At 41.6% G+C, this 23,344-nt stretch overlaps 1 protein-coding gene across 3 annotated transcripts in view; it reads left to right on the top strand.

Annotated features, from left to right (window-relative positions):
- The window catches only part of Mfsd6 (major facilitator superfamily domain containing 6), a 67,267-nt gene that overhangs the window by 35,506 nt on the left and 8,417 nt on the right, over positions 1 to 23,344 (top strand). For all 3 annotated transcript variants that reach the window (XM_031367421.1, XM_031367419.1, XM_031367420.1), the window contains exon 3: positions 12,020 to 12,117. In XM_031367421.1, coding sequence (XP_031223281.1) covers positions 12,020 to 12,117 — 98 coding nt within the window. The remainder of the gene's footprint in view (positions 1 to 12,019; positions 12,118 to 23,344) is intronic.

A 23,344-nucleotide genomic window follows, 5' to 3' on the forward strand; every position in this document is an offset into this window, starting at 1 on the left:
TCTTGGACTTTACGAGGGTGCTGGTGAATCCAAACTCACGCTTCTGTGGCAGGCACTTTACCTCCTGAGCCTTCTCTCCAGCCCCTTTTCTTGTTTTGTTTTGTTTTTTTTTCTAATAAAAATTACTTCATTAAGTACTTATGTTGCTATATACCCAGAAAGGTCCATTTTACTACATCTTTGGATTTCAAAGAAAATATGAATTGTTCTCTTTTTATTGAGCTATAAGTCAATACTTTGTATGTTCTTAATTCAGTTGAAAAATTTTATTCTATTTTAACAGCATCAAGATTTCTGAATTTCCCTATAATCTAGAGCATAAGTAAAATATCAAAATATGGTAACAATCTCTCACTGCAACAAAACATGATTACAGGATAAGACAATGAGAACAGGGTGGCTATACTACCATTTGCATGCATGCTTATTACATACAAAGTGCATGCTTATTACATACAAAGTGCTTTGCAGAAACGCGCTGGATGCCTTACCAATGGGTGTCAGGTGTTGCCATGTCCATGTTAAGATGAGAGCTGCAATTGTTAAATGCCCATGGTGGCACAGCTCGTTAATAAATTGACAGTATGTGTGTGCCCAACCCCTGACATTGTGACATCACCTTCTCAGCTATGTTGAGGAACATCACTATTAAAATTATAAAATAAAGTTGTAGAGAAATCCCAGCAACACTTGTAGTAAGTCTGTGGTTTTATGACTTCATGTCGGGCATTCTGGTGGTTCTGGTGGATTATTGGCTGGATGTGCTGAAAACCACCAGACTTCAAAGCCCTATTCTCAACTCTAAACTTATAAGTTAGCATGGCAAGAATTTTGTTCCTTTATGAAACCCATCTTACCTTTTAGTCATCTTTTCTTCTTGGACTGAACAATGTCTGGTACAACTTTTAAATCTCAGGCACTTTTGAGGCAGAGTTGTGCTGCGGAGGGCTGGGCTGTGTCCTCCCAGGACTGACCTGCTGGCACTTGATCTGTCGTTGGGATGCTGCCTGGAGATGAAGCCTTTCCAGGTTATTAACCTTCGATGAGGTCATGGGGTTAGTGCTTATCAGACGTGCTTGTGTGCTCAATTCTTTTCACGTTTGTTGGTTCCCATCCTCCCCTCCTCTCTCCCTCCCCTCCTCTCCCTCTCCCTTCCCTCATCATCCTACATTTCCTGTCCGTTTCTCCCTTTCCCTTTTACTTCCTGTTTCTTTCTCCTTCCCTCCATTTTTCTCTGTCACAGTTCCTGGAATGTAAGGAGACTATAACTAGCAGCCTTCTACCAGATAGTGAGAGAGTTGTCACCAAACACAACCACGACGAGTCTCCAGGCCCCAGAACTTAGAAATAAATGTCTACTTTTTTTACAACTCAGGTACCTTCTTATGGCAGCGTGAGGCAACCTCTGTGCCTCTACATAGAGGCAGGAAGGAAAGCCTGAACTGTATGTAAAGAGATTTCCAAATGCTCTCACAGCCAGGGGATACTGTAGAGGAACTCATGGCTCAGCATAGCAAATAGCCAGGGAATGAGTCCAGCAGTGGCACAGCTTTCTTCTGCAGGTGTATGCGTTCTTGAGGACATGGACATCGGTTTAGCAAACCTACTGTACAAGCCTAAACCAAACAAGCAAACAAACAAACAAACATCAAACCAGATTTGTCCATAATCTCCCCTTGTTTGAGAGAAGAGACTTCAATACAAGTTATCTGATCATTTGCACATGTCATATATTATTGTCAGTGTAACCATTATAGATGACATTATAATTTCACTGCAATTAATCAAATCAGTGATAATGACTATGACTATTTACTTACTAAGTTATTACTGCTAATTGAATTATTCTGGAGTTGTATATTTTTTAGAAATCAGTTTTAAATGTAGGCAGAACATGATAACACATACTTGTAAAATGAGATTTTTAAGATAAGGAGAGGTGTGTGTGTGTGTGTGTGAGACAGAGAGAGAGAGAGAGAGAGAGAGAGAGAGAGAGAGAGAGAGAGAGAGAGAGAGAGAGAGATCCCTAAAAGGTTGATGATGGGAGGAAGGGCTGGGATTAGATTTAAAGAGCAAGTCGGGTGCTCTGTGCTGAGTGCTCTGTGCTGAGTAATCTGTGTTAAATGCTCTGTGCTGAGTGCTCTGTGCTGAGTGCTCTGTTGAGTGCTCTGTGTTAAGTGCTCTGTGATGAGTAATCTGTGCTAAATGCTCTGTGCTGAGTGCTCTGTTGAGTGCTCTGTGTTAAGTGCTCTGTGCTAAGTGCTGTGTGCTGAGTGCTCTGTGTTAAATGCTCTGTGCTGAGTGCTCTGTGCTGAGTGCTCTGTGTCTTGTTCCTACCTCCCTTCTTCTAAGCCTGTCCTTGGTTTCCGTTACTTGTATAGCTAATAGGAGACTTTTGAGCCTCCAGTAAACAAGGAGCCCTCCTCACCTCCTCCCCGCCTCCATTGGATGGATGCCTGTGGCGTCTCCAGCTTCCTCAGTGGAGATGGCCGCTAGGCTCCTTTCTTCCCAGAACACCATTTGCTTCTGGGTAAGCTTTTTTGTGATCCAGAATCTTGGACCACTGCTGAGTGGCATTTGCTTTTCTACTTTTTTTCTGCTTGCTCTTCTCATTGATTCGTGAAAGTTTAAAATGTCAGAAAGTTTTCCAAAGCCAATACAAATACATATCCAGCTTCCTTAATCTAAATGCTCAGCCGTGTCCTGTGAAAAAACATTAACACGCCAAGCTACTGTCCAGGGACCCACCCTGCAGTAGGAAAATAACACATGGCTGTCAAGTCCAAGAGTGACTCTGTGATGGATTCCTGCCCTCCCCAAACCTCTCTTTGCTTATCTGTGAAATGGGCTGCTGGAGTAGCCACCATGCTTCTCTTAGTTCAAACTATGTGTCTACTTCATGCTGTGGTTTTGAAAGAAGTCACATATCAGACCTCCCCTTCCTGGATGCCCTTATCCTTTATGTTCCATGATGCTCAGCCTGTGAGTAGGACTGTGCAAGAGGCATTCACACAATCTTATCTGTCCATCCATCCAGTGATGGGAATGTGGCTGTGTGATGTAGAGCAGTGTGGCTGCACCAGATTGATGTTCTCCAGAGCTATGTGCCTTCAGTGGAACCTAGAGTCTTATGGGTTTGGGCAGAATTCTCAGGGCATCAATGCTCTTGCTGAAAGCTTTGCATTTTACTTAGTGCTGCCTTACACACCTTATTTTCTATTCCATATGTGTCTGGGTGAAAGGATGCATGAGGTGCTGCAGCACATGTGTGGTGGTCAGAGAACAACTTACAGAGCCACTTCTTTTTCTCCCATTGTACTGGCTGGTTTTGTGTGGTCAACTTGGCACAGGAGTTATCACAGAGAAAGGAGCTTCGGTTGAGAAAATGCCTCCATAAGATCCAGCTGTAAGGCATTTTCTCAATTAGTGATCAAGGGGGTAGGGCCCCTTGTGGGTGGTGCCATCCCTGGGCTGGAAGTCTTGGGTTCTATAAGAGAGCAGGCTGAGCAAGCCAGGGGAAGCAAGCCAGTAAGAAACATCTCTCCATGGCCTCTGCCTCAGCTCCTGCTTCCTGACCTGCTTGAGTTCCAGTCCTGACTTCCTCTGGTGATCAACAACAATGTGGAAGTTTAAGCTGAATAAACCCTTTCCTCCCCAACTTGCTTCATGGTCATGATGTTTGTGCAGGAATAGAAACCCTGACTAAGACACCCACCAAGAAGGTTCTGAGGGTTGAACACAGGTTGCTAGGCTTGGTGGCAGGCACCTTTACTGACTGAGCCATTTTTTTTTATAGCCTTACACTTATTCTTTATAGGCTTATTTGATCTATTCAAAAGTGACCTTATAGAAAAGCCCCTTCAAGTATGCCTGCCTGAATATAATCCACGTGCCCCACTGTGCTCCACACTGGCAAAGTGTATTAATTAGCAATGTTTGTACAAGCCTTTTGTTTTATATCGACCAGTGGAAAAGTAAATGCCAATCCCCCAGCTAAAGTAAATGAGCAAATATGTCTGAATGAGGCTGCGCAAAGTGCTCATATCCCTTCTCATAGACCCAGCTCCCTTTCACCTCATGGCAGAGTCCCTGGGACACCAACACTGACCCACTGTTTATGGGGAGGCTGCAGTGACACACTCATGAGGAAGTGAATGTTTATAGAAGTGGTTAAATTAGCATAAAGGCATTTGTATGGGCTCTCATCCATCCTGACTGCGGTTCTTATAAGAAGTGATCCAGACACAAACAAGCACAGAGGGAAGGCATCCTTCACAACGACATAGGATAAGACAGTCACCAACAAACCAGAGGTGGAAGGCATTTGAGGAAATCAACACTATGGGCACCCCTTTCCTGAACTCCAAGCCCCAAGAATCCTAAGACGGTAACTATCTATTGCTTAAACCATTCAAGTACTCTGTAGTATGTATGGGGATATAGACCCACGGGAGTGGCTTCATCCCACGGTGGCCTCTAGTCATGGGAAGATCACTACCTAGCCTTGGTTTGGCCATATGTAGTGATGTAGAACTTGTTAGCTCATAAGGCAGTTAACATTCGTGTCACATGGGACATGGCAGAAAACCTTACTCAGAGAGACTTAACTAAAGAGGGGAATATATTGTATGGCTGAAAAGCCCAGCCAATGGCCTTAGGTGCAGTTTTGAGTAGGTCTCAAATGATGTCATCAGGACCTGGGTTCTTCTGTCTACCAATTCTTTGGTGACAAGCTGATCCAGACAGATGCTGGAGATCCCAGGCAGCTCCAGGGTCAAGTCCAGCTGGAAACTGAGGAAGGCCTCAGACAGTACTCTGTTGCACAGATTGCACCGTGGTCTGCCTTGCACTCCCTCTTCCAAAGAAGGGGTACCCACCTGCTTGGGTGTCTTTGCAGCCTGCTTCTCCACCTCCCTTGGCTACTCTTCCACATCATCCATCTTACCTGGGGTTCTCCATCCCCTTCATTTTCTGGCTCTTTTTTTTTGTCTGTCTGATTTTTAAGTCATGTCTTCAAATGTACCATTACAAGCACAAAAGCAAGAGGGGCAATATGGACTTGGTCACAATTTCCCTTTAGCTTGAATGTTAATTAACTTTTTGAGTTCTCTCAAATATCACCTAGAGTCAACTAAACTTTGGATGCCTTTCCCAAAATAAACAATATATCAAATGCCACTGATTATGCTCTGGAAATTATAGCATTCATACCATGTTGCTACCTCAGCCCTATTAGGAAGAACTAAATAATAGTGTGTGTGTGTGTGTGTGTGTTCACTTGGCTTTTACCTATTTGGAAAAAATATAACAGTTGAGCTGAAGTAGATGGATCCCACTAATGACAGTCTTATTCAGTTTTGAAAATTCTAATTTCCTTCCTGGACAAATATAGACAGGTAAGAGAACAATAAAGAAATATAAATATGACCAGAGACTGGCACTACAGTGACCTTGCCGATGGTGGCTGTTATTGTCCTATGTTTCTTAGTCATCTAAGAGGAGAAAGATCTGACGATAACGTGGAATGACTTGGTCCAGCAGCGACCTCAGACTTTGTCAACTGGTATTGGTATCTGCACAAGACACACACAGCTAAGATGATCATTGCTTCTCTCCCATCTTCTTTTCTGATGTAGGGTGGTTCTTAGGCCCTGTCCTTCAAGGATGGGTCAGTAGCCCAGGATACCTGCCTGGAGTCCTCCAAGAGCGAGTTCAGGCTTGTCCCTTCAGCTGTTCTATGGGAACACTACTGGTTCTTGGAGCCTTATGGCTTGCATGTTAACCATGCTGTCTTTTAGTGAGACAGGCTGTGTTGTCTGCTTCTGCACTTCTGCTGCCTTCCCTTGGACAGTGTCTCAGGATGTCCTCCAAAGTCTCTTCTTGCCCCTATGCATTGAACTATTTACATCTTCACAGAAATCACATTTATCTTCAAGCTTAGTCATGAACATTGTCAAAAATAGTGCCAAATATGGACATCTTTTTTAACCTTCCTGTTTTTAAGAAGTTAATCAATTTCTTCATAAACTATTCACTTATTTCTACACTCTAACCAGCTATCTGGAAATATACTTATAAACATAATATATGCATAATGAATATTTATATCTTATTTGCAATTGTATCCATAGTATATAATGTAAATGTGTTTATTAAATATTTATTAATCAGTGTTTGATTTAAAGTATTCATAATTCCCACCAGTTCATAAATATTTATTGAGTACTCATTATATATCAGGCAGCAAGTATAAAATGGAGGGATCATAATATCGGAGACTTCACCTTCCATTGACAACACGGTCAGCTTATCATGTGTAGTTACTACTAAGCTAAGTGTTGTGCAGAGAGTCACATGGGGTTGTGATGGTTTGCAGAAGGGAATGTGTATGTGATCCAGCCGAGTGAGATCTGAAGGAGCACCATCAGGACATAGGGATGGGGAGGTGCTGGGCCCGTTGTTCCTTCAGCATGCGTATGGGCTGGAGGGTACAGTGCTGGGCTAGGTAGGCTGGGTGCTGGGCTAGGTAGGCTGGGTGCTGGGCTAGGTAGGCTGGGTGCTGGTCTAGGTAGGCTGGGTGCTGGGCTAGGTAGACTGGGTGCTGGCCTAGGTAGGCTGGGTGCTGGGCTAGGTAGGCTGGGTGCTGGGCTAGGTAGGCTGGGTGAGGAATGGTTTTTAAAATAATATTGGTTTGATCTGAATGTCCCCACTAAATTCTGTATGCTTTCTGATATGTGACTATGAAGCCAGCAAGTAGTTTCCTTAAATCTGTCTCTGCAGATCACCTTCTTTTCTTCCTCCTCCCCTTCTTCCCTCCCTTCCTCTTCCTCCTCCTTTTTGGTTCAGAAAGAAAATGATTGTGGAAATACTATTTCATGTTTTCAACTCTTTGGACAACTATGTGGTTTAATTACACCCAGACTCTCAATAGACTAAAGATATAGGAACAATATTCAGTAGTATCTCAGCTAGGACCCTGATATTTTTTTTTAATTTAATTTTTATTATTTTTGTCTAGAGGGGTGTGTGTGTGTGTGTGTGTGTGTGTGTGTGTGTGTGCGCGTGCGTGTGTGTGCCACAGGTGTGTGGGTATTTGTGGCAGCCAGAAGAGGGTGTCAGTTTGGCCAGAGCTGGAGTTTCAAGCAGTTGTGTCACCTGACAAAGGTACTAGGACTTGATCTTGAGTCCTCTGTGAAAGCAGCTGGTGCTCTTACCCCCTGAGCTGGCCCTCTAGTCCCTGCTATTTTAAACTGAAACAGAAACGCAGGTCCCAGAGATCTAGATTGGCTGTGTAGAAAATTGGTTGAGCGTCACAGGATGAGCCTACTTAGACTCCCTGTTTCCTCCTGTGCTGTTTCTGGAATACTTTCTAGAATAAGTCTGGAGGAAGAGGTTTCCTTATCCCCTCTGTCCTTATACTTCTTATCCTTTTTATATCTTTCAACACAGTCTCTGTCCATCTTTCGCTTTCTGGTTAAATTTTGTTCCCTGTGCTCCTGCTGAGTGTCATGCTGTTTCTACTTTTGTTAGTTTTTAACCCAGGTATGTCTGACCCAATATTGGTAGCAAGTGTTCTCATACCTCTTTGTGCATGTGTCCTTGTTTTGGCTTGTTTATTGATATTGCTTTCTTCCCAGTGGATTGCCATTTTTTTTAAAGACAAGGAACATTTTCTGTTTGTTTTTATTCTCCTTGAATTCAGCAGTGTACAGAGTGCCCAGTGATGTCCTGGTAAATATGCACTTTTAAAACACATGTTCACTGTGGTTTTGTCTGGCTTGTGGGGATGGGTACTCCGCTGTATTACAGTTGGTATCCTGCTCACATACGCTGTATCAGGAACCCCAAATGACTTCACAGTTCTGTGTCTTTCTTCAACACCACCTATTGAAAACAATACCAGCCTTATTGTGACTGCCAGTCACCCCCAAATTGCTGCTACCATGAACTATGCTTATATAAGAAGTTACAGTCTCCTAAGCACGTTTCCAACTTTCACATTTTGTTCTGATTCAGGTGAATCTGACAAGTTATTTGGCTTTTTGCTATGTTTACACATCTTGGTGGGTAATATCACGTACACCAAATACCTGCTTCAAACCTGCCTCTTTCTTGTCTACTTTTCTTGCTGGCTCCTGCTACGGAATAGGAAAGGGATGAAAGTTGTTGCTACCCTCACAGCAATGATTTATAGGTTTCCATCCCTGCTCACTCCCTGAGAAGTGTTTTAGGTCACTGCTAACCAAGGAATCATCTAAGACCCTGAACGTAACTTTATGTTCGGTATAAAGACTTAGTCTGTCCAGAAGAAGGCCCAGTAAATACCTAATAACTTCCTTTTTATTAACAAACTCCAAGTAAATGCACTGGCTTCAGAGCTGCCCTAACAAAATACTAGTGACAGGACAGCTTAGAACACTCATTTTTCTTCAAAGTTTTTGAAGCTAAAAGTCTAATGTAAAAGTGCCATCAGGGTTAGCTTTTCTGAGGGCCACTCTTTGGTTTGTCTTCATTCTCCCCCGCACCCCCTTCTGAAGATACCAGACCTGTCACATTGGATTAGGACCCATCCCTGTGACCTTATTTGAATGTATTGTCACCAAATACATTCACATTCAGTCTATAAAGGGGGAATAGATTGTAGTTTAAATATCCTATTTGTTCAAACTCAAAGGATTCTTGGGTTTTGCTGAAATACTTTTCAGTCAGTAAGTATGTCTATGTCTTTGCCTTTTCATAGACCCACGTACCACTTTTCCTCCAGCTTATAATTCAACCTTTGCTAGTTGCTTAAAGTGACTGTTCTCCACAATGGTGGGCGAGGAATGAAATGCTCACCTTCAGTATTCATCAATTTTCCATGGCTGTAACAAAATACTAGAGACAACACCTAAAAGGAGGACGATATATTTGGGCTATGATTTCATTCCAGGTTAACTTTGGCCTGTGTCTCTGGACTTGTGGTTGGGGAGGACATTGTGGTACAGAATGCATGGTGAAAGAAAGCCTCTCACCTCGTGGTGACCAAGAAGCAGAGAACAAGAAAAGGGGTGGGGTCCCACTGTCCCCTTCAAGTACATGACCCCTGTCTTAGTTGTTTTCTCACTGCTCTGACAAAATACCTCATATGGCATCTTAAGGGGAAGAGGATTCATTTTTACTCTCACAGTTTTAGACAGTACAATCTGTTATGACAGGGAAAGAGAGGTGGCTCATCAGTGAGGCAGGAGCTTTGTGGTACGTAAGGCTCCTTTATTTACAGCTTGATGACTTGAGAATCAGGGGGTGGGACTGGAAGCAGGGCCAGCTATAATCTTCAAAGATCTACCAGTAGCTCACCTCCACCAGACAAGCCCACAACCTCCCAGAACAGTGCCCCCCAGCTGTGACCCACACTGACTTCTCCACTGCATTCCAATAGCACGCACATCTGGGGAGCTAGTCCACAGCTGCCACATGTAGACTCTGGGGGACATTTGAAATCCCAAATCTAAGAGGCTCCTGGAATAAAGTTTTTGTCAGAGAATAAAAAATTTCTTGGATCTTCCCTCCACTTTTTAAAGTAACGGTAATGCCACCACTTGTCAAGTACTTGCGTTGTGAGATCACCACAAACTTGTGGGATACGATGTTATTATCAGTATTTGATGTGTGAAAATCCTGTTTTATTCTATTCTCATGTTTCTTTTTGTGGGACTCTTTTTGATCCAACACACCATCTGTTGTGACTTTGGAACCAAGGGGATGAAGTAATGGTAAATGCATAGCAATTAAGCTGGTTGGTGGCAGTGAACACCTAAGAGTCCCACAGGATCCACACCAGGAACTCTAGTGACTGAGCTGCACATGTGGAGAATCTGCAGATCACAGTATAATTCATCCTTTATACCTGGCTGCTTAACATTGTGCTGCTTTAAGTTTTGAAATGTGTCCTAGATCAAATAGAGTTTCACAGCTCAAAAGCATGGTTAAAGATAGGCAGTATGAATGTTGGTGATTAGCAATTTTGCTTAGGACAGGCTTATGAGATATCCCTGGAGACACTTGGGAGAAGCATGCCTGTGGTTCTACACCCTGACTCAGCGTCAGAACAATCCTGGAGGTTTTTAATGTACCACACCTGGGCTTTACCCAGAGCACTTTATTGAGATGGGTCTTGACACATGTGTCTGGAAATTGTATCAGAGTAAATTTGATATATAGCTAAGGCTAGCAATTAATGAGCTAGGCCAGTGGTCAAGGTTGTGGCTTAAGGGCTAAATCTGGACTTTTTTTTTTTTTGTATAGCCCATTAATTTAAAAAAAAAGTCTACATTTTGAAAGTGGTTGAGAAGAAAGCACAAGAAGATTCATGAAAATTATATTAAATTTAAATTCTAGTGCTTTTAACTAACTGTTGGTATGGCCACACTTATTCATTTGTGGCTGCAGTCACACCGCCACAGTGGGGTTCAATTGCAATAGACTGTAGTGCAGAAAACCTAAATTGTCTACTTCATAGGCCCTAATACTGATCCCTAAGTTAGGCTAAGTGGAAACTATGAATGGGGCTGCTTTCCAACTTAAAAATGGAGCTGAAAGGCCTGTTTCTATATAGGGGTTAATATCTTAATTTTCTGTGTCATTTTCTGTAACAGAGAGAGGCTGATAGATTAGTAACAAGTAAAAGTAATTTTTATCAAACAAGATTGAAGTACATGCTTTTATTCACTAAGCCACATAAGTATGAATATACTATCTGTAGAACTAAATGGTCCAGGCCTCTCTCCATGGAGAGCGCTTCCTTGAGGGCCCCATAAACTCCTTCTAGCAGTGTGTCCCTGCCCCCTGCACCTCCCCACACTGACTTTGTCTTTTCTTCCATACTTAGGATCACTTCCAGCCAGAGGCAGTGTTTAGAAAATGTAAAAATACAGTTGGGCAAGATGAGGGCAGACGCTGATCGTCCTGTGGGTTTTCCTTCACTCTGGTTTTCATCCACTTAGAGAGCATGGCAAGCATGCTGGAGGGAGGCTTGGTGGCCATGACCATTTTCTGTGCTTCTAGAGGACCTGAGATTGGTTCCCAGCACTTATAGCAGACAGCTTACAACAGCCTGTGGCTCGATGTCCAAGGGATATAGTACTCTATTCTGGTTCCTGTGTGTACCTGGATACATGTGCACACGTTCTGTCTGTCTGTCTGTCTGTCTGTCTGTCTGTCTGTGCCTCTGTCTCTCAAGGAAAGAAAATAAAAGCCTCAAGGTTATGAAAATTATCAGAAGATAGAAAATAGGGGTGGGGGCTGCTCCTGTCGCCACAGGCTGAGAAGCAGCCACAGTTGTGTCCAGGCTTGCTGCATAGCCTTATTCTATACTTATACTCTGATTTACTTATATTTTTGGTGGTAGTAATATGAGAGATTGCTGTACATTTATCTGAATTATAAGAATGTGATATCACAGGTAATTTTAAAAATGACAAACGTGAATCAGTTGTACTCCAGAGAAAACATATTTGATTTCCAGTTTACTGTTTGTCATAACTTGGTTGGCTTTCAAAGATGTGAATTCTATGAAACTCTTTGGTGACCTGCATATATAATCAAGTCTTAGGTTCCCATTTTTACACTTCCCCCATCCACTTTAACCTCTCTGCCCATTGTTATGAAGTGACTATGGTCCCAGGCATGTTTAGGCTCCAGCTACCTGGAAGGAGGCCAGCAATGTCATTATATAGCTGGCTGTGAGCCCAGACTATCCGAAAAAAGCATCAGTTTTGCCACTAATGAAGTTTCAGGAAGGGTGATGCTGGCTTTGACATTAAGCACTTGGGGACATTAAGCATGAGGCAGCAGGCAGATGAGATAGGGACAATCTCCTTCCTACACTGTTTTTCCATGAGGTACCCTGTTCCTAAGTTTGGAACATATCTGTTTAATCATGAATGATTTGGAGAGTGAAATAAGGAATACTCACAATTTGTGTTTCACACTTGACCCTCGACTTAACTCTCCTTCATTTTTTTTTTTTCTTTTCCAGGGTTTTGTACATTGGCCTGGCCTGTAATACAGCTCGCTATATTTACATTTCCTACCTGGAAAATGCCTGGACTGTTCTCCCTATGGAAGTTCTTCAAGGTAAGCTGAGAGCTAGCAAGAGAACAGTCTCTTTGCTGCTCCTGCAGCAACCACAGAGGCCCTGGGCCCTGACCTTCTGAATCAGGTTCTACCCCGGAAGGGAGGGTCCACTGCTCTGACTGTGGGTGTTGGCTCTTCAGTTGCTCTGAATGCTGTCTTGTGTTGAGCCAAACAAAGCTGGATGTTTTCCACACACATGTTTAAACAAAGGAAGAGGAAGAAATTCTGGGGCACAGTCCTCCAAAGGTGGTTTTAAAATATAAAAGAATGTATCTTTCAAAGGCTCAGGTTCTTTAGTTTCTGTGTTTAATTAACTGTACATATGAGAAAATATGGCTCTAATATTTTATCTCTTAGGTTATTTTATTGTATCTGGTGGTTTATGAGAGTCATGTTACTGTTTCTCCATGAACCACCTAAGTCTTCCCTCAGACCAGCTCTTCTGACTTCCTTCCGTTGCTTCAGGGCACTGTTTCCCACCAAGATATAAATCTGAAAGGCTCTTAGCAAGTGGATCAAGAGTACTGAAAGCATTGTTGATCTGTGTTCAAAGCTTCTTGCCACGTTCTTGCCTATCTAGATTCTAAAAACTTTGCTAGCCTATATAGTGATTGGCATTATGATTATGATCTTCAGGATAAGAATACTGGAGTAGAAGCCCTGTGACAACCTGGGCTCCTAAATCACTGTTCAGAACATTCTGTGATTGCATAATTTCACTAGCTTTATAGGGTATTGCTATATCATTTCCTAACTTGAAGGATGTGAGTGTACCTCAGCCAGGCTAATGTCCCGTTGTGACTCAGACTCAGTTACTCATCTAAGTAGACTGTATAAAACATGTGCCATTTACCATAGTCCCTGCTCACAGTGAAAAAAAAAAAAAAAGTACATGCCAAACTAAAGAATATGTATCATTATAATCATGTAGTTATATAATTCAAAAATAGGCACTCTTAAAAGGTGCTTTTCTCAGATCTGATATAATGTGTCATTGGTAAGAGAAAATGTGTTTACAAGGATATATACAAAGTTGGGTTATATAATAGCAAGTTATTGTTTGTTAAAAGGAAAGCTGTTGTCTGTAACTATTAGAAGTCTGAGAGAGTTTTACAATGAAGCACGCATCTCAGCATTGTGTCACTTAAGAATCATAAAGCAGTAAACATGAAGAGCAAGGGCTTTCACATAAGGAAAACCGAATCTGTGGCATTTCCCACTTCAAGGGTCTGTTCTTTTGTCTTGCTTAATTGCAATATCTGTTGATATATAAGGAAATTAAGACTCCATAAAGATATCTGTGTGCCAGCTAAACATGTATGCTGCTATAAAAATATAAAAATGTATATTGTATATTCAATAACATACTATTTTTTCTTTAAATTAGATATAGATTAGACAGAAAATGACAGTTTGCATCAAAAACTCAATAAAAATAGCATTGGTGAGTTTGGGCATGCTGGGTCATACCTGTACTCCCAGCACTTGAGAGGTTGAGGGAAGATGATTGTTGTGAGCTTGAAGCTAGGTTGAATACTGTGTGAGATCCTATCTATAAGAGCCAACACACACAGACGACAAAAGACATTCGTGGCACGATTAAAAGAACAATCCAAGAGTTTTAGAAGAGAAGAAAACAAATGTTTTTTGTTGTCAATTTAGAAGTCCTTTTCTATTACATAGTAAAGATGTATAAGGTGAACTGAGACACGGTTTTAACATGAACTCAGGTGCTAAGGTCTTGCCGTGTGCTCTGGAAGCCAGACACATACAGTGTGTGGATAGACGGAGGAGTGTGCACTTGCAGTGAGAAGCTCAGTAGAGAAACTAACTAATTTCGTGAAGGCAGAGTAGGGGCCCAAACATTTTATTGAAAAATTCTTCAATGTCTGATCTGAGCCAGCATCTGAAGGGTCACATGTGGCCTGTCTGGAGTAGACACCTGCTATGGAGCACTGTGGACCACAGAGTAGATGGCAATGCCACCCACACTCAGGAACACAAGCACTGTGCTATGCTCAGGGCTGGATGGAGTGACCATCACAAGCCACTGACCTGGGTCATACTTTCTTATAGTATTCCCTTCAGAGTGTGTCATGTGGGTGCTAGGCATGTTCTGAATCTAACAGAAATTCTTCCTGAGGCCAGCTAGGGCTTAAAAACTTCTATACTTTGTTTTATTCTCCTTTGTGCCCATGGAAATCAGTGCTGATCTGCCATAAGTAAGCAAGGTCCATAAATGCATGCCTCCTGGTCCATCAGAGGGTTCCGCAGCCTGTTTTCCCAGAGCTCCCTGTTTCTACGCTGGAGGACATGGCTTCAATCCTAGGCAGGAGTGCTGGTATTCTGGCTGCACAGTTTCCCTTCTTTGGTGTGTGGTATCCCCAGAAGGCTCATGCAGATGAAATCAATCCACACCATGTTACTAAACAGGTTTGTTTGGTCATCCTGGATTCTGGTGTCTGTATAGGCTTGTCCAAATGACCTTAGGGTCTGCCCTTGAAGGAGATAATCTTAGGATGTAGTCAATGCAGGAAATAATTGTAAGGAAATCCTGGTTGTGGGACAAGCCCACTCGTCATCATGAATGCCTATTAAAGATAGGGGTATAGCTTAAGGATAGTATTTGCTTAATACATATCAAGCCCCTGGGCTTGAGTTCCAGCACTGCAGGGAAAGAAAGATGTCCCCCCTCTCCCGTGTGTATTGCGTTTGTGTACACACATGTACATGCACTAGCAGCACACATTGAGAAGTTACAGTATAACTTTCATGAGTTGGGTCTCTCTATTGCAGGTTGCAGGATTCAAACTCAGGTCTCCAAGCTTTTGTGGCAAGCACTTTTACCTGCTGAGCCACCCACTGGCCCAAGAACAGCCTCTTAAAAAAATATAAGGGAAGTCTGTCTATAGCTGCAGGCTTTTCTACCCATTCCCACACTCCAGAAATAAATGCCTCTGAGACTGAATTATTCATGAAGCTTTGGCTCATTCCCACTAGCTTGTAACTTAGTTAACCCTGTTTATTCAATTCTAAGACCTGCCACATGGCTAGTTAACCTCTCCTCAGGTTCATGTGACTAACCCTCTCCAACAGCTCTTTCCCCGTGTGGTGGTCAGTGCTCTCCTGTAGCCTAGCCTTTGAGAAGGCCAGCTACTGTTTTCAGCAGGCAACTTGGCAGAGCCATCTAAAGAATCAGGCTTTCTACTGTGGTGAGTCTGCAGTGATTTAAGAGCGGGTCTGAGTGCTGGCAAAGCTGTTGGACAGTGGTAAGACTAGCCAGTATTATTTTTATTTTTCACAATTTCTTTTACTTTTACATTTAGACACTTGGGATTGTGACATTTGATAAAGCTCAAGATCAGATGTGCTATGCTCCTTTCCTGTGTAGAGGTTAGCTGTTAGTAATTCACAGAAAGACTCAGCAACAGATGTGATCACAATTATTCTTGGTGTTAGTGTGTATTGATGACCTGAGTTCCATTCCAGGGACCCACATGGTAGGAGGAGAGAACTCTTGCAAACTGTCATCTGACTTCCACTCTGTGCCAACATATAAACAAATAAGCGTTTTGTTTGTTTTAAAGGAGGCTTAGCAGTGAAGAGCATGGTATGTTCTTCCAGAGCACCCAGGTTTGATTTCCAGAACCCACATAGGTGTTCACAACCATCTGTAATTCCAGGCTGAGGGGATCCAATGCCTTCTTTTGGTTTCTATGGGCATCATGCACATGATACACAGATACACATCCAGGCAAAACACCTACACAGATAAACAAACAAACAAAAATGTATTCAAAGAGCATGAAACCACACAGGGCTTCTACGGTGGAAGGGCTCCTTTTGAAAATTGATTTTTATCTATGTGAATGTGTATATGTGAGTTTATGTGCACCATGTGTATGCATATACCCACAATGGCTAGAAGAGGACACCAGATCCCCTGGAATTGTTCTACAGGTGGTTGTCCACCACCCAGTGGGTGCTAGGAGCCAATCACAGGTGCTCTGGGATAACAGCCAGTGTTCTTAAGTACTGAGCCATCTCCCTAGCCCCCGAGAAGGTCCTTCTGAGTTACTTGAGCTAATGTTTCCAGTACTGAAAAGTGAGAATTGGCCAACTCCTCTATGGGATCTAAGAGGTGGAAGCAGAGTTTGAGACTCTATGGGAAGTGGGTATTTTGTTAGTAGCACAGGGCTTGGTCTCAGTCTATCTCATGCAGTATGCCAGTCAAGGGGGTGAGAGTCCTGTTTCCTTCTCATTATATTCTGGAAGCTCACAGAAAAGCTTTATAAGGCAATTAGTATTGAGGCTTTATCTGACAGCAGAAATTCTCTTCTAGACATGATTCCAACTGTTAGCAACCATATTGGAAAATTTCCACCTGGCTTAATCCTTGAAGCACATGTAGTTTGCTATGTGAATAACTATGATAGACAAGTCCAGTTAGTAACTGTCTTACAGAAGTCAAGTGTTTTACAGTTACTGAAAGATTTTTAAAATGTTTCCTTCAAAGAAGAACTCCCTTGTCCATCTGGAATGCTTTCTAGTCTAGGACACTCCTCTGGCAGTTGTGTCCTACCTTTAGCTTTTTCTAAAATATTTTCAGCCACATGAATTTCTGTAATTTCAGTTATATAGTTACATAGGACTTAATTGCTTCCTAGTTAGTTTCCAAATACAAGTTTTGTTTCCATAGTGTAACCCCTTGGTTAAAAAAAAAATCTATGCCTTTACCATTTAAATACTCCACAGATGGATGTATATACAGAGATGCAGTTTTTGTTACCCTCTGTTTCCTGTAGTATAGTTGCTATTTTCTAACTTTGAAATGTGCTAATTAGTAGATGAAGTAGTTCTTAAAAATGTGTAAGTATTAAGTAAATTCTGAAGCCCTGGCCAGTGTTGCTTCTTTCCCATGGACAGTGCCTGTCAAGATAGTGACGTGGGACCCTCACACACTTAAACACTTATCTCTATGTTACTTGAGAGAAATTTTTTAAATCTGCAATAATTTGGAAGTCATAAAGTAACATTTGCTTTGCCTCTTCCCCTGCCAATAAGGTTTGCGTCTTTGTGCAAAAGCCTCACAATCTGGAGCTAGAAGAAACGACCAACAGCATAAGCAAGAATCAACCAATCAGTGCAAAGTATTAATGCAGTGTGTGAGCATAAGTATTGTCCAGTTAGTGTTAGGTAACACAGTCATACAAAGGTAAAGTTATTATATAAAAATCAATATCAAGGAAAAGATAATTTTAAAAGAGTCCCTTGCTAGGGGCTATAGAAATGGCTTCATGGTTAAGAGTACAGTACGTACTGCTCTTCCAGAGGATCCAAGTTTGATTCTCTGTACCCATGTCAAGTGGCTCACAACCACCTGTAACTCAAGCTTTAGGGCATCTGATGTTTCTGGCTTCTGCTGGTCTGGCACACCTACATAGAGACCCACATGCACATACAATATTAAAAATAATAAAGAGTACGACGTTTTTAAAGAAGACTGTCTTCCAAGAGAATCAACTGCAATTACATCTGCTATAAACTGGTTCTGCAGCCTCACGACCAAAGCATTTGAGAATCACAACTGGTCACTGCACACTGGTCTTCAAATTACCTTTGATGATGTGGTATTTTTATTTACATTGAGAAAAGTCATTTTCATGGCTGCATGGAAAAACACAGTAGACTATAGTATTGCCAAGTCTTGACATTAAACACATTCAGTTTTCATTGACACTACTAAAACCTGCTTTAAGACAAGCAGAAGGCATAATGTAAGATTCATGAGGTTCTCAAATGTTGGATGGGGTTTTGTACAGCTCACTGCTTCCCTTTATGTATATAAATGAGATACAGCTAGTGTTTTTGTTCCCTGTCCTCTTTTGTTTATATATGACATTGAGACATTTTCTCTTGCTTTATCCACATGTGTTTTACCCACAAACACTTCCTTCTTCACCTTCCATCATGAGACCCACTGCCTGCCTAGATTCAGGCCATTGACCTTTTACTAAGTATGAAGCCCTGTGCTAGGCGCTATGTTCTTAAGGGCATTAATGGGCTCTTCTTCCAGGTAAATCCTGTCCCCCTTCACCCACTGCTGTGTGGCACACCATGAGCTGTGATGGCTGGAGCCATTTTTTTGTCTTTTGTCAGGTATAACATGCTATCTGGCACACAGTAAGATACTAATGAATGGATACACAAAAGAGATTCTGACAGTGCTGTATATTGGTAAATTGGAGACATGGACCCTTAGCAATAATTGCACTTTATAATTTTCTTCTCCCTCCACAACTACCTCCTCCTCCTCTCCATTTCCTCTCTTCTTCTCTTCTCCTCCTCCCTTCTCCTCCTCCTCTTCCTCCTCCTTCCCCTCTTTTCTCTTCCTCCTTCTTCAGAAAGCCCTTTGCTGTTGTTGGCTCTAACTCTGGCAGGCTTGCTCTTCCCCTTGTTTTCTTTTCCTTGTGGATGTACAGCTTTTCCAGCGCCTCTTACAGTTAGTTATGCCTGGCCAGTACACACTGAAACACTACCTCTCAATGCAGTCCACAGCTCTTCCCATATGGAGTCACTCCTCCTTCCTAGGTCAGATGCCTGAAAGTTGGGGTGAAAAGGCACTGAAGAGGGCAGTGTGCAATTGGATCTGTGAATGTGTGTGTGGAGCAGAGCTGCCGATCCTCTGGTCTCCTGCCCACTGGACTTCATGTAAGCGCAGACATGACTATGCAAAGGCAGGTGTGTGAGGCCTGTTTGTTATGACAGTCTCATTACCTTAGCCATTACAGTTACCTTCTACTGCCAGCCTGGTGAAGGCCTTTCTTAGGACTGAGGCTCATCAGATTGACCTTTCAGAAGCTCCTCCAATCCCCACATTTGAAAGGCACTCTGGATTGAGCAGGGGCTTTGATTTGTCAGTAGCAGCAGTCGGGGCAGCTGCTGTTCTGAAGGTGACTAAGGCAGAGCTTGTATCTTGTTCAGTGATTGTGCACAGATGGCAGAAGCAAGAGCAAAACAACCCCGCCTCCCAGTGCTTTGTCAGTTCTCACCCCCTCCTGTCCATTATGAATTCATTTCCCCAAGTCAAGCAGCATTGTATAAATATCTCTTAAGAAGGGGTCTTCCCCCCTTGTTTACACATTCTGTTATTGCAGTAGAATACTACTGTGGGCCAAGAGAGAACAATCTTGAAATACATGTTTTGCAATATTATAAGATAAAGAATTCCCTGGGTGCATGAAAACCTTGGAACATGCAGTCCCTTAGGGAAGGAACAAGGTAATAATATTAATTTCTTAAGAAGATAAATCTTCAGACATGTATGATACTATCAGCAAAAATTCACAAAGCAGTTTAACTTATGCCAGTCCTCAAGGAATTACTGTGAAGTCGTACCATCCTCCATTTATACATGTCAGTTCTGAACACAAACACATGAGATTCAGATTCCTTCTGCTGTTCTGTTGTCCCTCTGACCTTGAACAAGGCTAAGCTCTCGGTGAGTTTTGTTCTGGAAAATGTAGAAACAATAGTTCCTATGGTTTGGAGGACTAAATGGAAGGCTATGTAAAATAGCATAGTTCTATGAAGAGGAAGGTGCTGTACGGATGCTGCTAATGGCATTCTCACTGTTAATTATGCCTCCAGGTAGATACAGTCTGAATAGTACGGAAATGTTTCATTCCATGAGCCTCAAAGCTAATCCTGACTGAGCCCAGTAAAGCTAGGGAGGACTGAGACACTAGATGTCAGACCTGTCTGATTTTTGGAGGTCATTCATTGTCACTTAGCATATTTATCAAACATCTACTACTATGTGGTCTGGTGACAATTACTACCAAGGAACCTCAGTACATTTATAACAAATAGCCAAAGAAGGTTGAGCATATGATCTAGCAGAGTCCATGTGGGGGGATTAGAGGTAGGAATTTTACTGTGTACATTACTGATTTTTCCTTCAGTTAATGTCCTCAGTTGATTTAAAGAGCATAGTTTACAATTATCTAGTAATAACACCCCCAAACAGAAATCCAATTGCGCAGATTCTTTTACAACTGCCACCCTATACCAGCCAACAAATTGTAAACACATGTCAGTATCTAGCTGAAGTTATACAGCTGGAAAATGCTTTAATTTCCTTGTAAAATAAAATTTTAGAAAACACAGTTTTGAAAGAGGGGGGTGTAGAAAGAGGGAAGAAAGGAGGGAAATATGGGGAGCAGGAGGCAGTGAGAGAGGTGTACAAATGCTTTTGTATGTATCTAAGTCCTTAAACACAGGATAATTCAGGACTTATCTGTGATCTAAAATCACAACCCCAAATATAATGTAATGTTATGGTCACATACATAGCCGTGCCTAGCTACCTCTACTTATAAATCCTGTAACTGGTGGCTTAGACAGAGACATCAATGAAGTTAGCCTACAGCCATTTGATAGAGTTTTAGGTCATTGGAAATCATTTCTCAAAGATGAATCAATTTGAATTCTACTATTGAGTTTAATTAATTTTGTTTCTCAGTATAGTTTTGAATTTTATTCTAGTGTTACTCAAAAAAAATAATATAGATATCTGAAAAAGAAGTCAATATCATCTTTAATAATATAAATAAAAATATTCTCATTGTATACTACTATGTCAACATTTATAACTAGGACTCTATCTTGGCATGATTTGATTCTGAAAAGACTGACAATATCTACAGTGTTGCGGTTGTTTAACCAGACAAAGCAAATAGTTTATTTGACATCTGTGGAAATTAATTAAGTGTGCATGCTATTAATAACTATTCAGTCCTATTTGTAGTTAAATAATAACCTAGATTGGGTTCAGGGATGCAGCTCACTAGTAGATCTCGCCCTGTGCGTAAGAAGGCTGGATTTAACCTCAGTACTACCGAAGACAAAGCAAGGCAGACAAACTCCATAAAACCCACTTCCCTGAAATGATGACTGAAACACATGTGGGAATAGGAAAATGGATTTAATATCTGTAAGTTAATGATAAGGCATATACTGATGTGCACAGTAAGGATGGGGTTTATTCTTTCATGGGCCTCCTTAATCACAGTCGGTCCAGATAACTCAGAATTAAAATTCACCTTTCCTGTGCTGGATATATTTGTATTCCTGTAAATACAAATATTTGTATTTACAATTTGTAATTTGTTTCTGAGATATAGTTAAGTTACTTGGAAACAGTATAGTCCTTCTGGGTTTTACTTTTAAGGTTGCTTATGTGAGGCCAGATCAGGCTCAGTCGAGGAATAAGTATTACATAAGACCCCACAAACCAGTCTATTGCACATTCCTCTAATCCCAGGAATGGTATGTTTTTTAGTAGGGCCAAGCAGAGGACTCAACATTTCTCCAAAAAAAACCAAAAAACCAAAAAACAAAACAAAACAAAAACAAAAAACAAAATAAAACAAAAACAGCCAATAGCGCCTGACAGTGGTCAGCACTGCTTGTCAGGGTTGAAAGCCAAAAATCAGTGGACACTGTTTTGCACAGCAATTTGGATTGCTGTTATTAGAAGAAAAAAGTTTTTAAAAGTTCTGGTTAGGAGAACTTGTAGATTTCTGGTGTGTGTGTGTGTGTGTGTGTGTGTGTGTGAAATGGTACAGCTGCTATAGTAAACTTCTGTTCTTCAAAGGTACAGCTGCTATAGTAAACTCCTGTTCTACAAAACATTAAATATAATGAATGCCACATGACTGGAAAGTCCACTTCTAGCTGTATAAACACCAGCATGTATTTACTTAAAGATACTGAAATATCAATATTTAATCAATATTATTCATAAAAATCAAAAGGTGTAAACAACTCAGATGCAATCAACAGAGGAACAAAATGTGGTATATATTTGGTATATATGTGCAATGGGCTATTGTTTAGCCTTTAAAAAATATAGAAAATTGCTTTTATATTAGTAATTTTTTGTTTTGACCATTTCATGAGTGTACAGAATGTATTCTGACTATGCTGTCCACCGTGTGGCTCTCAGCTTCCTCCTATCAAACCTCATCTCTACTAGCCCCTTTCCCAGGTTCATGAGTTTTGGTTTGGGCTTTGTGACCTATTGAAATTACTTAGGACGAGGGCTAATATCCAATATATACAAAGAACTCGAGAAGTTAGACTCCAGAGAACCAAATAAGCCTATTAAAAAATGGGGTACAGAGCTAAACAAAGAATTCTCAACGGACAAATACCGAATGGCTGAGAAGTACTTAAAGAAATGTTGAACATCCTTAGTCATCAGGGAAATGCAAATCAAAACAACCCTGAGATTCCACCTCACACCAGTCAGAATGGCTAGGATTAAAAGCTCAGGTGACGGGCAGACGCTGGGGACATTGTGGAGAAAGAGGAACACTTCTTCATTGTTGGTGGGATTACAAGCTGGTACAACTACTCTGGAAATCAGTTTGGCATTTCTTCTGGAATTTGAACATAGTACTACCAGGGGGGCCAGCTATACCACTCCTGGGCATATACCCAGAAGATGCTCCAACATGTAATAAGAACACATGCTCTACCATGTTCATAGCTGCCTTATTTATAATATCCAGAAACTGGAAACAACCCAGATATCCCTCAACAGAGGAATGGATATAGAAACTGTGGTACATCTACACAATGGAGTACTACTCAGCTATTAAAAAAATGAATTTATAAAATTCTCAGGGAAATGGATGGATCTGGAGAATAACATCCTGAGTGAGGAAACTGAATCATAAAAGAACACAAGTGGTATGCACTCTCTGATAAGTGGATATTAGCTCAGAAGATTGGAATACACAAAGTACAGCCCACAAACCACAAGAAACTCAAGAAGAAGGAAGACCAAAGTGTGGATACTTCATTCCTTCTTAAATGAGGGAACAAAGTACCCATGGAAGGAGTTGCAGAGACTAACTATGGAGCAGAGACTGAAGGAAGGACATTTAGAGACTGCTCCACCTGGGAATCCTTCCCATATTCAGTGATCAAATCTAGACACTATTGTGGATGCCAGCAAGTGCTGGTTGACAGGAGCCTGATATAGCTGTCTCTTGAGAGGCTCTGACAGTACCTGACTAATACAGAAGTAGAGGCTCACAGCCATCCATTGGACTGAGTACAGGGTCCCCAATGAGCTGAAGGGTTTGCATCCCCTTAGGATGAACAACAATATGAACTAAGTAGTACCCTCAGAGCTCCCAGGGACTAAAACTCCAAC

The sequence above is a fragment of the Mastomys coucha genome, unplaced genomic scaffold (genome assembly GCF_008632895.1).
Source record: "Mastomys coucha isolate ucsf_1 unplaced genomic scaffold, UCSF_Mcou_1 pScaffold14, whole genome shotgun sequence".
In the NCBI taxonomy this organism is placed as follows: Eukaryota; Metazoa; Chordata; class Mammalia; order Rodentia; family Muridae; genus Mastomys; species Mastomys coucha.